The 15,774-nt window shown below is 37.2% G+C and overlaps 1 protein-coding gene across 3 annotated transcripts in view; it reads left to right on the top strand.

The window, feature by feature from the left end:
* Positions 1–15,774, top strand: part of EPS15 (epidermal growth factor receptor pathway substrate 15) — a 140,727-nt gene that overhangs the window by 111,225 nt on the left and 13,728 nt on the right. For all 3 annotated transcript variants that reach the window (XM_032844155.1, XM_032844154.1, XM_032844156.1), the window contains exon 21: positions 4,248–4,317. In XM_032844155.1, the coding sequence (XP_032700046.1) occupies positions 4,248–4,317 (70 nt within the window). The remainder of the gene's footprint in view (positions 1–4,247; positions 4,318–15,774) is intronic.

Here is a 15,774-nt window from a genome sequence, read left to right as displayed (position 1 = left end):
AGCAACCTTCAGTTTGTTTCCTGAGATTAAGAGTCTCTTATGGTTTGTCTCCCTCCCCAGCCCCATCTTGTTTCATTTTATCCCTCCCTACCCCCCTGCCCTGCCTTTCAAATTCCTCATATCAGAGAGATCATAGATAATTGTCTTTTAGAGGATTATTTTGTTAAGCAGGATGTTTCATCCAGACAAGAAAAATTGATGGGTATTTGAAGCAAAAAATTTGTCTTTTAATTCTCTTAGATTAAGAATACTCCCTTAAAAGATGGGGCGCCCAGGTGGCTCAGTGGGTTAAAGCCTCTGCCTTCGGCTCAGGTGATGATCCCAGGGTTCTGGGATCGAGGCCCACATCGGGCTCTCTGCTCATTGAGGAGCCTGCTTCCTCCTCTCTCTCTCTCTGCCTGCCTCCCCACCTACTCGTGATATCTCTTTCTGTCAAATAAATAAATCTTAAAAAAAAAAAAAATACTCCCTTAAAAGAGTAATTGATTCTTTTAAAGTTAAATTCTGATATTCTTTAATTGCTTTCCTACTGTACTCAGTAAAGAGCTATTTGGCCAACAGCTGGTATTTTCCATTGATGTAAAAGTGAGCAAGTGCCTCCATAACTGAATATTTGTGGTTTCCACAGGCTACTGGATACTCTGTTTTCCTACACTTAGTTTGCAGTGTGGATCCATTTGCCAAATTCTTCTAAAATTGTCTGCAACCTGAATTTTTTTCCTGTTACCTTACTGTAGTCTCTCATTCTCCACTTTTATCTTTAAAGAGCAAGAAAACCAAAGCAGCTCTTCCTAATTTAAAAGTAAAGCAGGTTTCTGCTGTTCCTCTTGCCTGATGAAAATTCTCCACCATTTGTCCTATTTACTTCTTCTCTTATCTCCCCAGTTTGTGAAAGCTGTATTGCACTTGCTGACTGCTCTGGATTTCTCCATTAAAAACTAAACAAAAAACCAAATTGGCAATATAACAATAGCTTTGCTTATCTCCTCTCTTCTATGTACCAGGCATGGTGCTAAGCTCTGTTCATGTGTTACCCATCTCATCGTCACACTATTTCTGTGAAACTCTTGTTACCATTCTCATTTTAAAGGTAAAGTAAATGAGACTTAGAGGTTAAATGATAGTAAGTTAGTAAGTGGTAGAACTGAATTCAGACCTTCGTTTATCTGACCAAAATCTAAGTCCTGTAGTCCAAGATTTAAACTTAATTCTTCCCAGCTACAGAGCCCATATGTATTGTGATCTTCATTCTTTTCAAACAGGCCTCTGATTATGTTTCTAGATCTGAATCTCTCCCCTAAAGTCTTTCCTATTCCCTCAAGGCTAGTCTCTGCTTTCAGAGGGATATAATTTAAAAAACCAAAGTGAAACAAAACAACTATTTCTTACTTTCCTAGTTAGTGTATGATAGCATTGTGTGGGTACTAAGTCATACAGTCAGAGTGGGGAGTAGATGGCTGATATGGAAGAGAGAGAATTTCAGTAATAAATTTGGTGACCTTGTAGGAAGATTTTGGAACCTTAATTCTATAAAATACTACCTGAATTATAGTTACAAAAATTACTTTTGCGTATTAAATTGCGTAATTATCAAACTGAAGATGACATAGAGTCTAATGGCCTCATTCTTTCAAAGGCTATGCAGTCCATCCTGTTCCCCCCTGCTGTCTCAATGATCTTTTAGGTGGTGGCACAGTGTATTATGAGGAAGGAATAGAAATTAAACCTGACACTTATGTAGGCCTGCTTTTTGTCTTTCTCTCTGTAATGGTGATTAAAATCTATAAGCTTTTGTTAAAAATCAGGCCTGTTAGGGGCTCCTGGGTAGCTCAGTGGGTTAAAGCCTCTGCCTTCGGCTCAGGTCATGATCCCAGGGTCCTGGGATTGAGCCCCACATCGGGTTCTCTGCTCAGCAGGGGTCTGCTGCTTCCTCTCTCTCTGTCTGCCTCTCTGCCTACTTGTGATCTCTGTCTGTAAGATAAATAAATAAAATCTTAAAAAAAAAAATCAGGCCTGTTAGGTTGTTTTTCCCCTGAAAGTCAAGAGAAGAAGCAATAATAATTGGTGACTTACGTCAGGCGTTATCTCTCACACTGTTTTTTTTTGACTATTATATTAGGAACCATGCAAAGTTACCTGGCTATACAGACCACCTTAATGTTTTTCTTTGATTGCTCTTTATTCATTCAACAGATATGATCAGAATATAAATGATTATGCTAGTTTTATAATATTGGCATCAGTTAAAATAAATGTCATCTTCAGTTCTAAAAACATCATTAGTATTACTTTCTGATAGTCTTTTTTAAAAAAGATTTTATTTATTTATTTCAGACAGAGATCTAGAAAGAGAGCACAAGCTAGGGGTCTGGGTGAGGAGCAGAGGGAGAAGCAGACTCCCCGCTGAGCAGGGAACCCGATGTGGGACTTGATCCCAGAACCCTGGGATCATGACCTGAGCTGAAGGCAGATATTTAACCGACTGAGCCACCCAGGCATCCCTGGGTTCTCTTTTTTAAAGAGAATGTACTACAAGTCCTGTCTGTTTTATTTGGAATATCAATTGAACACTGTGATACCATCTGATGTTCAATTCTAATAACCAATTTCTTAATGATTAGAAATAGAGCCTATAATACAGATGACATTGATAGCCATGAGTCAGAGGAGATACATGTTCCCAAACCCTTTTTATGTCCCTTTCATGTAACTGTCTGCTAAGGCTTTCATTGGCCTCTTAAGAGGGCCTGATACCAGAAAGAGAAAATTCACTTTTCTTCCTAGGTATATAATTTGTTTGACTATGATTAAAAACCAAAATAAGTTAAGAAAACAGTTCTGTAGTGGAACTCTTTGGCTTCTGGTAATGTGCTCACTCTAGCCACTCACCCTTGCCACTTGGTCCAGATTCTTATGTGGTTTATTATTGAAAGTAGCAGGATCTTTTTAGCAGAGCTCCCTGCCTCCCTCTCTCCTTCCTTTCTTCCCTCTTTTCCTCCCCTCCACTTCTCCCCATGCCCCCACCCCCATCTTCTCTGGAGTACCTGTGTATGTTCCTCTGATGTGCAGAATGCTTTAACTAGAAAGTCAATCTAGCATTTTCTGATACTAAGTAGTAGGATATTTAAGAGTTAGAATAGTATGCATCCTAAATATAGCATGTCATCCTGGAAGAGGAGAAGGACCTTAATTGAAAAACTGGTGAATTCCAAATATTGCCTATGGTTTATAGTTTTGTACCAGTGTTAATTCCTTAGTTTTAATAGATGTACCATGATTATGTGAGGTACTAACATTAGAGGAACCTGGGTGAAGGATATATGAGAACTCTATATATTATCTTTACAACTGTTCTAGAAATCTAAAATTACTTCAGTACAAAAAGTTAAAACAGTGTGTATCTGTACTAGTAGCAAAATAATGAAGAAAAGAGATGAATGCCACCAAAGTCAGGGTAGTAATCACCTCTACAGAGGAGGGATGGGATTGTTTTTGGAGAGGGGCACATGAAGACTTACCAGGTGTTGGCAGTTTCTTGAAAGGTGATAACAGAGGAGTTCATTTGATAGTTACTTGTTAAACCATATGTGTTTCATATACCATATTGAATGGCTATTATATTACCCAATAAAAGATTAGAAAATGGTATGTGTCATTTAGTTTAATAAGATTGCAAATCATTAGGGGAAACATTAATTCCTAATGCCTTGTATTTCTTTCCTTGTTTTTGTTTTTTTTTTAAAGATTTTATTTATTTATTTATTTATTTGACAGACAGAGATCACAAGTAGATGGAGAGGCAGGCAGAGAGAGAGAGAGAGGGAAGCAGGCTCCCTGCTGAGCAGAGAGCCCGATGCGGGACTCGATCCCAGGACCCCGAGATCATGACCTGAGCCGAAGGTAGCGGCTTAACCCACTGAGCCACCCAGGCGCCCTTGTTTTTTTTTTTTTTAAGATTTTATTTGTTTATTTGACAGAGAGATCACAAGTAGGCAGAGCAGCAGGCGGTGGGGGGGGGGAGCAGGCTCCCTGCTGAGTAGAGAGCCCGATGCGGGGCTCTATCCCAAGACCCTGAGATCATGACTTGAGCCGAAGGCAGAGGCCCAACCCACTGAGCCACCCAGGTGCCCCAATGCCTTGTATTTCTTAATTAAGATTTTGTAAAGAATATTTTCTTTGGTGTGGCCATGAGGTTTCAGCTGTGAAATATCGCCTCTCATAGTCATGATTTTGTGCAATTTGTTTAGGTAGAAACATTGAAACACAACGATCCTTTTGCTCCTGGTGGAACAGTTGTTGTTGCAGCAAGTGATTCAGGTAAGGAAATAATTGATCAGTTTATTTGAATAGTAAATGTTACCCTTTTCTTTAAGCTTCTTTTTCTGGTTTCCAAATATAATTGTCCTACTTACTTACCTAAGGCTGTAAAATTATTGCGTAGTTACAGCAAGTTGTAATCTACCAGTAATGATGGCAGTTGTTGGCATATCACTCTCTACTTTTCTTATCATTTATTTATCTCGTTTATTATTCATGTTAAAGATCTTACGAGAGGGGAGTGGGAGACAGGTTTCCAGTTATGGAATGAATAAATCATGGGAATGAAAGGTACAGTATGGGAAATCCAGTCAGTGGTCTTATAAATTTGTGTTGTATGGGGACAGATGGTAGTAGCTATGCTCATGGGAAGCTTACGTATAAACTTGTCATATCACTATGTTGTACACCTGAAACGAATGTAACATTGTGTCTCAGCTTTACTTCATTTAAAAAAAAATCTTACTAGAATATGTACTCTAGCCAGTAAAGCCAATAAAATTTTTTTTTCCTTGTTAAAAGGCAGTGTTGGCATTTTGACACTCAGCAATGATTCTTACAGATCTTGGCCTAAACTTATAGATTGCTTCCAGTAGGTAATAATGATAGCTTTACAAGTAGTGGGTGAGATCTTTTAATAACACAGAGAAAATGGAAATGTTACTCTAGTGTCCAGTCTTCGGGCTTTATTTATGGCAGTTAATTTTCCATTTATCCTTTTAAGTAATATTTCCATTTTAAAGATCAGAATACTGAGGACCGGAACTTTAAGTAACTTGATCAAGATTATACAATTTACTAGATTTGAACCAGTTGAAGCTGAAATTCAAACCAAAGTCTGACAGAGTCTAAAAGCTTCTGCAACTTTCTCACTATTCATTTAAAAATAAAACAGACCAACTATTGTGTGGGAGAGCAGGGAATCAGAGGGAAGCAGACTCAAACATGTGAATACCTCAGGTATCATACTGGTAACAGGATTCCTTATTTTTCCAGATGTAAATAGGGTGAGTTATTAAGTACACAAATTTGCTGATATGATAAGTTGAGGATTATGAGCATAGAGAAAGATTTGTAGAAATGCCCTCACAATTTAAATTTCTGGTATTGTACAAATTAAAACAAGATGAGATTTAGCAGTGTGAGTTGTTTTCAGGTTGAAATTTAACTTCCAATATGAGTAACAAAAGGAATTGAGTATAAAAAGCAGATATGTAGAAAACCAGATTTAACGTTGTGGTGGGTATTGATTCAAACCAAAACTTAGAATTAACAGCAAATAAGATTTCTAAAAGGCTATTGTAGTAACAGTGGTTAAATTAATATAGTTTTAAAATACATGTGCTTTTTTTAAACTCTCATTATTGAGCTGATGAATTAATATATAGCTAGGGATATTGTATGATTAGAAAGGATAAGCCAAGAAAATAAAATGAAAAGTTAAAATATTTATACAGGTGACCCTTTTACAATATGGGGGTTAGGGATGCTGTCCCTCCCCCAACATGCTGTTGCTTATTTGCGTATAACCGCTGATTCCCCAAAACCTTTACTAATATCCTGATGTTGACTGGCAGCCTTACCGATAACGTAAACAGTCAGTTAACACATATTTTGTATGTTATATGTATTCTTACAATAAAATAAGCTAGAGAAAACAGTATTGAGAAAATCATAAGGAAAATACATTGACAGTACGGTGCTGCATTCATTGAGAAAAATCTGCATATAAATGACTCCACACTCTCCATACCCACGTTGTTCAGAGGGTCAACTCTAATTAACTCTTGACTGGAATGCTAAGTGCCATCGAAGTTCATTAAAGCTGCACAAATTTAAAGGAAAGGGAGATGACCTCCATTTAGGGTAAGTCATGAATGGTTTGAAAGCAGAAGGTAGCTTTTGTTGTGCAACCATCACAAATCCAGTTTATCTACTTTTCCTTTTCTTGCTTATGCGTTTAGTGTCATTCCAAGAAAGTGTAGCTAAGTCCAATGTCATGAGAGTTTTCCCTGTGTTTTCTTCTTCTAAAAGTTTTATAGCTTTAGGTCTTGCATTTAGTTCTTTGATGCATTTTGAGTTAATTTTTATATTTGTTGTAAGGTAAAGTAAGAGTCCAACTTCATTCTTTTAAAAGTGTATTTTCAGTTTTCCCACACCATTTGTTGAAAGGACTTGACCTTTCCCCATTGAATGGTCTTGGCATCCTTGTAGAAAATCATTTGACTATATACACAAGGGTTTATTTCTGGACTCTCTCTTCTATTCCACTGTTGTAAATGTCTATCTTTGTGCCAGTACCATACTGTTTGATTACTGTAACTTTGTAATAAGTTTTGAAATCAGTAAGTTTGATACCTGTAACTTTGTTACTCTTTTTCAAGATTGTTTTGGCTATTCACATTCCCTTGATATTCCATTTGAATTTTAGTGTGAATTTTCTGTTTCTGCAAAAAAATGTCATTGGGATTTTGATAGGGATTGCTTTGAATCTGTAGATTGCTTTGGTTAGTATTAACGTCTTAACATTTTCCAATCCATGAAGTGCGTTGTCTTTCCATTTAATTGTATCTTCTTTCATTTCTTTCAGAATGTTTTATAGTTGTCAGCTTACATGCCTTCCTTGGTTAAGTTAATTCTTGAGTATTTTATTCTTTTTCATGCTATTTTCAGTGAAATTGTTACCTTAATTTCCTTTTCAGATTGTTCATTGTTATATATAGACATGCTACTGATTTTTGTGCATTGATTTTGTATCCTGCTACTTTGCTGTTTATTCTAAACAGGGTTTTTTGTGATATTTTATGATTTTCTACATGTGAGATCATGTTGTATGCAACAGAGATAATTTTACTTCTTTCAGTTTGGATGCCTTTTTTTTTTTTTCCTTGCCTAGTTGCACTGGGTAGAACTTCTGTGATGAATTGGAGTAGTGAAAGTGGATGTCATTGTCTTGTTACTGATTTTAGAGAAAAAATTTCAGTCTCTCACCATTGAACAGGATGTTCACTGTTGGCTTTTCATCTATGGCCTTGATTATGTTGAAGTAGTTTCTTCTTTTTCTAGTTTGCTGAGTGTTTTTATCATGAAAGATTGTTGAATTTTGTCAGACACTTTTTCTGCTTCAATTAAGAGGATCATGTGGGTTTTTTCCTTTATTCTATTAATGGAATGTATTGTATTGATTGATTTTCATATGTTGAACCATCCTTACGTACAAATGAGAATCTGTATCTTCCTAGTCTGCCATTTAGCTAATGTCTTGATTTGAATGAGAATCTTAGAACCAAAAACTCTCTTAAAAAAGATTTATTTACTTGAAGGAGAGAAATGTACATGCACAAGTCAGGGGAGGGCCAGAGGGAGAAAATGTTCAGGCAGACTCCCTGCTGAGTGGAGCCCAATGTGGGAATCAATCTCATGACCCTGAGATCATGATCTGAGCCGAAACCAAGAGTCAGTCACTCAACCAACTGAGACACCCAGGCACTCCCCCAAAACTCTTTTTTAGTTGGATGGTCTACATATTAGTTGTGTCTGAGGCTGAGTTATACAGACCTTCCACAGATTCAGAAATACCAGAGATCTGAACATTCTTTTTCATTTTTTTTTTTTAAAGCCACACACATAAGGTCATCCAAACTTCATTTTTGCATTTTCCTCATTTAATCTTTACAGTGGTTATAGAGACAGGTACTATTCATTCTCATTTTAAGGATGAGGAAAATGAGACTTAGGTCAATCAGTTTGCCCAAGGCTATAGAAATTGTTGCCATGCTCAGTGTCCAATCCATGTCTTATTTCAGAGCTCATTCTGTTAGTCACTCTGTTAATGGTGCCTTTGCCTTATCTTCTCATCCAATCCTGATAATGTAAAAATGGTAGTAAGGTGATGCCACAGGTCTTTTTCTGTCAGACTTAACATTGCTACCTTTGTTAGAATCTTACACATGCTATGGGCCAGAGTTTTCATATTATTTTTCACAAAACTAGCTTCCAGAGAGGTCTTCAGAGAGTTGGCAAATTATTGTTTCATGTTTTTAAGTGTCTTTGAATTTTTAAAAACTGCAACAATTTAATTAAATGTATGCATTCATAAATGTTCCAAACCATGTTAATATATGATAGTGCACTGGTGCTTTAAAGTACTATAAGGTTAAGTGGTTTTTGTGCAGACCTCCGGATAAAAATTATTTTAAACTACTCAGATTGCAAGCCTCTTGTTTAGAAATGCATGTAACTGGGGGTGCCTGGGTGGCTCAGTGGGTTAAAAAACAGTGGGTTAGAAATGCATATAACTACCTCTTTGGGTGAATTGTTTTTCAAATAGAGCAATTAAAACCAGCTGCAGAAGTAAGCTCAACTCCTGACTTTAAACATTTGTGTTAATCAAAATTGCTTTGTTTTCACTGTCATTATGGTAAGTAAATGATCTAAATTTGAACATAGAATGATTTTAGAGTTGGGGCGCCTAGGTGGCTCAGTCGGGCAGCTGGCTATTGGTTTCAGCTCAGGGCATGCTGTCAGGGTCTTGGGATCAAGCCCTTGGTGGGTTTCATGTTCAGTAGGGAGTCTGCTTGAGGATTCTCTCTCTCCCTCTGCCCCTCTCCCAAGTGCTCTCTCTCTCTCTCAAATAAATAGATAAATCTTAAAATGATTTTAGTGTTAATTTTTAAAGTCCCACTTACTTGTTTCATATATTGGAATTTCATTTAAGATTTGAAAACTATCATCAAGCCTCATTTCCTAATATATGAAAGGAAAAGCTAAGCTCCAGAGCCACTTACCAGTTTGCATCTCAATCCATGCCCATTGATTTTCCTCTGTGTTATCCTGCCTCTTTACTTATCTTCTAGGCAAGTGAAAAAAAAGAAAAAGAAATTCTTGGGAACGCAAAATTCATAAAGGGTACTGAGAGCATAGGGAATATAATCAGACAAAAAATGTTAAAAACATAAAGCATTTTAGTAAGAAACTTATAGAAAATCCATGAAAGACTCTTGGGGGTTGGCAGAGATAATTCCATATTTCAGCCTTACTCTGCTCTTATTTCAACAACAACAAAAATAATTAGGAAAGAAGTGAGTTATTTGAAAAATCACGAACAGTTATTTGAAACAATCACAAAGAAGCGAGTTATTTGAAACAATCACGAAACATCAAGTATAGTAGCCTTTTGGCTTGAGAACCCCTTTACATTTTTAAAAATGAATGAAGACCCTCAAAGAGCTTTTGTTTGTATGGGTTATATCTATCAGTATTTACCATATTAGAAATTGAAACTGAGAAACTAAAAGTTTTTTAATTCATTTAATGCAGTGATAAGGGGCGCCTGGGTGGCTCAGTCTTTAAGTGTCTGCCTTTGGCTCAGGTCATGATTGCAGCGTCCTGGGATCGAGCCCCACATCCAGCTCCCTGCTCTGCGCGAAGCCTGCTTCTCCCTCTCCCGCTTTCCCTGCTTGCGTTTCCTTTCTCACTGTCTCTCTGTCAAATAAAGAAATAAAATCTTTAAAAAAAAAAAGAGCAAAGATAATAAACCCATTATATATTAACATAAATAACATATTTCTTTAAGAAAAATAACTCCAAACAAAAAAAAATAGTGACAAGTGCAGCATTGTTCATACATTTTTGCTAAGCTCTTTAAATATGTGCCTTAACAGAAGATAGCTGAATTCTCATATCTACTGCTGCTGCACTATATTGTTTTGCTTGAAGTATGTGAAATGAAAAAGATCTGCTCTCACACAGATGTAGTTGGAAAAAGGAGAGATATTTCAATAACCTTTTTAGGTAATTGTGGATATTCTTTTTTGATACTTTACCATTTTTCAACATATATTAGTTTCTTTAAAGTTACTTACAGTGTGGTACATGAAACCGTTATCAGTGACCTTTTCATGCTCTCTTACATTAAAATCCATTGGTTTTTCTTGGACTATGAATGAATTTTTTACCTATGTCTTACTTTGTAATTTGCATTGATCATTTGGGGAGTATTGGTTCACTGAGTTAGCTGTACCTTCCAAATGCTGATACATTTCATTATAAATATTTTTAAAATTATATTTATTAATATCACCATCCATCTTACTAGAGTCTTTAAGTATTGGTATAATGTTAGGATTATGGGGCAGTGACAGCTTTCCAAGATTCCAGTTTTTACTTGAAAGCTTGAATTTTATCACCTGCAACAAATACTGTCAGTTGTTTTCTTTAAAGTGAAACCTGACTGTTTTGGAGGAAATGTTGCCGAATACCCAAATCTGAATAACCATTGTTTATTTGGTATTTCTTTCAAGTAAAAAGGGCATCCCATGGAAAAAGCAGCTAGTTCCACTTGTTTCGCACACCATTATGCAAGTGCTTTTCCTCCAGATAACTATCATACTTTACTACTCAGCAGAAGTGGTTTGTATGTTATTTCCCATTTTGTTACTCAGAATTTTAATAAGATGTATACCTAGAGGCACCTGGGTGGCTCAGTCGGTTAAGCATCCAACTGTTGATTTTGGCTCAGATCGTGATCCTCAGGGTCTGAGCCCAACTCTGACCGAGTTGGGCTCCACACTTAGGGCAATCTGCTTGAGATATCTCTCCTTCTTCTGCCCTTCCCATTTGTGTTCTCTCTCTCTAAAATAAATGAATAAATTAAAAAAAAATGTGTACCTAAGGGTTATGATTTATTAAAACTAATAATTTTTATTGATTCATCAAGGACAGACATTTTAAAGCACAACTGGCCTTTTTTCCCCCTGCAAGTTTGTGGTGGTGAAAAATACACTGTTTACCAACCAGTTTGGTGCTACTGCCTTGATTCACTATAAGACACCAGCAGTTTTATCTACATTGTTGCAAATATCAGCATGTTAAGAAATAAAAATAACATCTTAATATTTGGAAAATAGTTTTGACTTTTCAAAAGGTCAGAAGAGGTCGTGGGGACCTCCGGGGTCCCTGGACCATACCTTGAGAACTTCTGATCTATTATGAACTAGATTTTTCCTGTTGCCCTGGTTTCTGATTCCTCAGGACAGCTTGCTCCCAGGAGGTATCTGGGACAGATATCTCCTTTTATTCAAAACAGGAACAAGAGAATAATCTTAATGTCCTGGAGAAAAACTGAAGAATGGAGGCTATCTTTTTAGTTATAATTAGCCTACATAATAAACAGAAGAGCCTTCTGCTCTTCTCACAGTATACACTTTTTATTGTGGTGGTGTCCAGTTCTGTGCCTTCACCTTCAGCCTGTTTCCTAATGACTTCTAGGTTTAGTCTTCCAGTGTTGAACTCTCTGCTGAACCTCCAGTACCTTCAAGTTACCTGCTGGATATTTCCCCTTAGCTCAGTGGTGCTTAAAATTGAAATAATCATCTTTTCCAATTAGTCTGTCCTTTAAAATATTAGTATAGGGACGCCTGGGTGGCTCAGTTGGTTAAGCAGCTGCCTTCGGCTCAGGTCATGATCCCAGGGTCCTGGGATCGAGTCCCACATCGGGCTCCTTGCTTGGCGGGGAGCCTGCTTCTCCCTCTGCCTCTGCCTGCCATTCTGTCTGCCTGTGCTCGCTCTCTCTCTCTGACAAATAAATAAATAAAATCTTTAAAAAAAAAAAAAATTTATAAAAAAAATATTAGTATATCTACTTTCTGTATTATTGATACTATTAGCCAGTTGTCTTAGACTTCTCTGCCATTCTTCACCTCCAGTAAATTGCCAAGTCCTGTTGTTTTACCCCCAGTAGACCCTGATTGTTCCTCCTTATACTCAGTTTTGTTTGGACCCTCATTTTGTTTTATCTGGACTGTGATACTAAGTTGCCTTCATTCTCTTTACCTGCCAAACTGTGATCTACATGACTGCCAGAATTGTCTTTCTTAACATTTGATCATGTTACTAACCATAAATCTAAGTCACTATCCCTGTGTTCCACACATAGGTATGCATAAATTTTAGTTATATATTATTTATATTAGTTAATGTAATATTTAATATATTATCTATATTGTATTTATATGTATATATTTTTTTTAAGATTTTTTTTTTTTTATTCATTTGACAGACAGATCACAAGTAGGCAGAGAGGCAGGAGGAGGAGGCAGGCTCCCTGCTGAGCAGAGAGCCCAATGCGGGACTCGATCCCAGGACCCTGAGATCATGACCTGAGCCGAAGGCAGAGGCCTTAACCACTGAGCCACCCAGGCGCCCCTTTATATGTATATATTTTAATGGTCTTTTACTTAATGTGTCACAGGTATATGTCTGAAAGTAAAGTTGCCCACCTTATGAAATAGAAAACAGTACTAAACATCTTCTGAACAACCCATCCCTGTTAATAGCGTTGCCATCTACTTAGTTGCCCAAGCAGAGATTTTTGGGTAATTGTAAGCTGTATCCCTACTTTTCCACCGCAGAGCTTCTGGGACATAGCAGAGTCTCAACAGTTGAATGCTGAAGAAATGAATAAATGATTTGTCTCAAATCTGCTACATTATCCTAAGATTTTTAATTGAATGGAAGCATAAACAGTCTAGAGAGAGGTTGTCATCATTAGGACATGGTTGCTTGAAGCCAAAAGCCTGAACTTAGATAAAGTTGCTAATTCCTTAGGTTTTCTTAGTCTCTATTTCCTAAACAATAAAATGAGGTTAATAATTATACTTCATGGGTTTGTTGGATATATTAAATGAGATTATGTATGTTAAAGTATTTATTGTGGTACCTATCACAGTTAAATGGTAGCTGCTGTTACTATTATTAATACTATTTTTTAATTTAATGGTTCCTAAATCCTGACTAATGTTACTTGTAATATACTCTTTAGTAATTCCAAGTCAAGTAGGGATATAAGAGAGAGAATGAGAATGAGAATGAAAATGATCATTGTTGGGGCGCCTGGGTGGCTCAGTGGGTTAAAGCCTCTGCTTTCGGCTCAGGTCATGATCTCAGGGTCCTGGGATCGAGCCCCGCATCGGGCTCTCTGCTCAGCGGGAAGCCTGCTTCCTCCTCTCTCTGCCTGCCTCTCTGCCTACTTGTGATTTCTCTCTGTCAAATAAATAAATAAAATCTTTAAAAAAAAGAAAAAAGAAAATGATCATTGTTGCCAACTCTTTTCCTGGAAAGGATTCTTTCCAGTCTAAGGTGATTTTCTCTTCTTTTCAGTTTTTAAATCCTTTGTTTCTGAAATGAAAGATGGACTCTTGTTTCAGTTCTTTTTAAGTTAAGCAATTCTCTGTATGTTGTTGTTTTCTCTATGTGTGTTGGTATTTATTTAGTTTACTAAAAATAAAATCCCAACATCTGGAAATGACTGAGACTCAAAGAGGTGCCATTACCCCCCCCCCAAGGTCACAACCAGGACTTTTGCCCTCTTTACTCATAACTCCTGTATCCCTCTTCTTTTTCCCCAAGAAATAGTGTTTATCCAGGAAAAAAAAAAAAGAAGAAGAAGAAGAAGATAATTAATCCCATAGGAAAAATACAAGCTTTCAAAATAAACTAAAAACCTTGGGGTAAATTTTTGTTCTTAAATGTTAACAGCAAGACAGAAGAAAGAGAAATTAAGGAGTCAGTGCATTTACAGTTTCACCCAAAACCATAAGATACCTAGGAATAAACCTAACCAAAGAGGCAAAAACTCTATACTCCGAAAACTATAAAGTACTCATGAAAGAGATTGAGGAAGACACAAAGAAATGGAAAAACGTTCCATGCCCATGGATTGGAAGAACAAATATTGTGAAAATGCTACCTAAAGCAATCTACACATTTAATGCAATCCCTATCAATATACCATCAATTTTTTTCGAAGAAATGGAACAAATAATCCTAAAATTTACATAGAACCAGAAAAGACCCCGAATAACCAGAGGAATGTCGAAAAAGAAAACGAAAGTTGGTGGCATCACAATTCTGGACTTCAAGCTCTATTACAAAGCTGTAATCATCAAGGCAGTATGGTACTGGCACAAAAACAGACACACAGATCAATGGAACAGAATAGAGAGCCCAGAAAGACCCTAAACTCTATGGTCAACTAATCTTCAACAAAGCAGGAAAGAACGTCCAATGGAAAAAAGACAGTCTCTTCAACAAATGGTGCTGGGAAAATTGGTCAGCCACATGCAGAAAAATGAAATTGGACCATTTCTGTATACCACACACAAAAATAGACTCAAAATGGATGGAAGACCTCAATTTGAGACAGGAATCCATCAAAATCCTTGAGGAGAACCCAAGCAGCAACCTCTTCCAACCTCAGCTGCAGTAACCTCTTCCTAGAAACATTGCCAAAGGCAAGGGAAGAAAGGGCAAAAATGAACTATTAGGACTTCATCAAGATCAAAAGCTTTTGCAAACAAAGGAAACAGTCAACAAAATTAAAAGACAGCCGACAGAATGGGAGAAGATAATCTGCAAATGACGTATCAGATAAGTGCTAGTATCCAAAATCTATAAAGAGTTTATCAAACTCAACACCCAGAGAACAAATAATCCGATCAAGAAATGGGCAGAAGACAAGAACAGACATTTCTGCAAGGAAGACATCCACATGGCCAACCAGACACATGAAAAAGTGCTCCCACATCACTCGGCATCAAGGAGATACAAATTAAGACCACATTGAGATACCACCTCACACCAACCAGAATGGCTAAAATTAACAAGTCCGGAAATGACAGATGTTGGCGAGGATGTGGAGAAAGGGGAACCCTCCAGCACTTTTGGTAGGAATACAAGCTGGTGCAGCCACTCTGGAAAACAGTATGGAGGTTCCTCAAAAAGGAATTTGAGAATAGAGCTACCTTACGACCCAGCAATTGCACTACTGGGTATTTACCCCAAAGATACAAATGTAGTGATCTGAAGGGGCACGTGCACCCAAATGTTTATAGCAACAATGTCCACAATAGCCAAACTATGGAATACTATGCAGCCATCAAAAGAAATTAAATCTTGCCATTTGCAACGACATGATTAGAGCTAGAGGGTGTTATGCTGAGTGAAGTTAAGTTGATCAGAGAAAGACAGTTACCGTATGATCTCTCTGGTATAAGGGATTTGAGAGGCAAGGCAGGGGGCTGTGGGGCTAGGGAAGGAAAAAAAACAAGATGGGATCGAGAGGGAGACAAACCATAAGAGACTCTTAATCTCACAAAACAAACTGAGGGTCGCTGGGGGTTGGGGGGGTAGGGATAGGGTAGCTAGGTTATGGACATTGGGGAGGGTGTGTGCTATGGTGAGTGCTGTGAAATATGTAAGCCTGATGATTCATAGACCTGTACCCCTGGGGCAAATAATACATTATATGTTAATAAAAATAATTAAAAAGAAAAAAATGATAAATCGCTCCTGCTTCTGAAATTTAGTGATTATGATAGAGAAAGGACATCAGATATTTTTAATACTTAGACTCACAGTAGGGTATTTTTAGCATTTTTATTCTTTGTGAGTAGACAC

This window comes from Lontra canadensis, unplaced genomic scaffold, assembly GCF_010015895.1.
Source record: "Lontra canadensis isolate GAN:19392208 unplaced genomic scaffold, GSC_riverotter_1.0 scaffold148, whole genome shotgun sequence".
In the NCBI taxonomy this organism is placed as follows: Eukaryota; Metazoa; Chordata; class Mammalia; order Carnivora; family Mustelidae; genus Lontra; species Lontra canadensis.
This window is presented reverse-complemented; position numbering and strand designations above follow the sequence as displayed.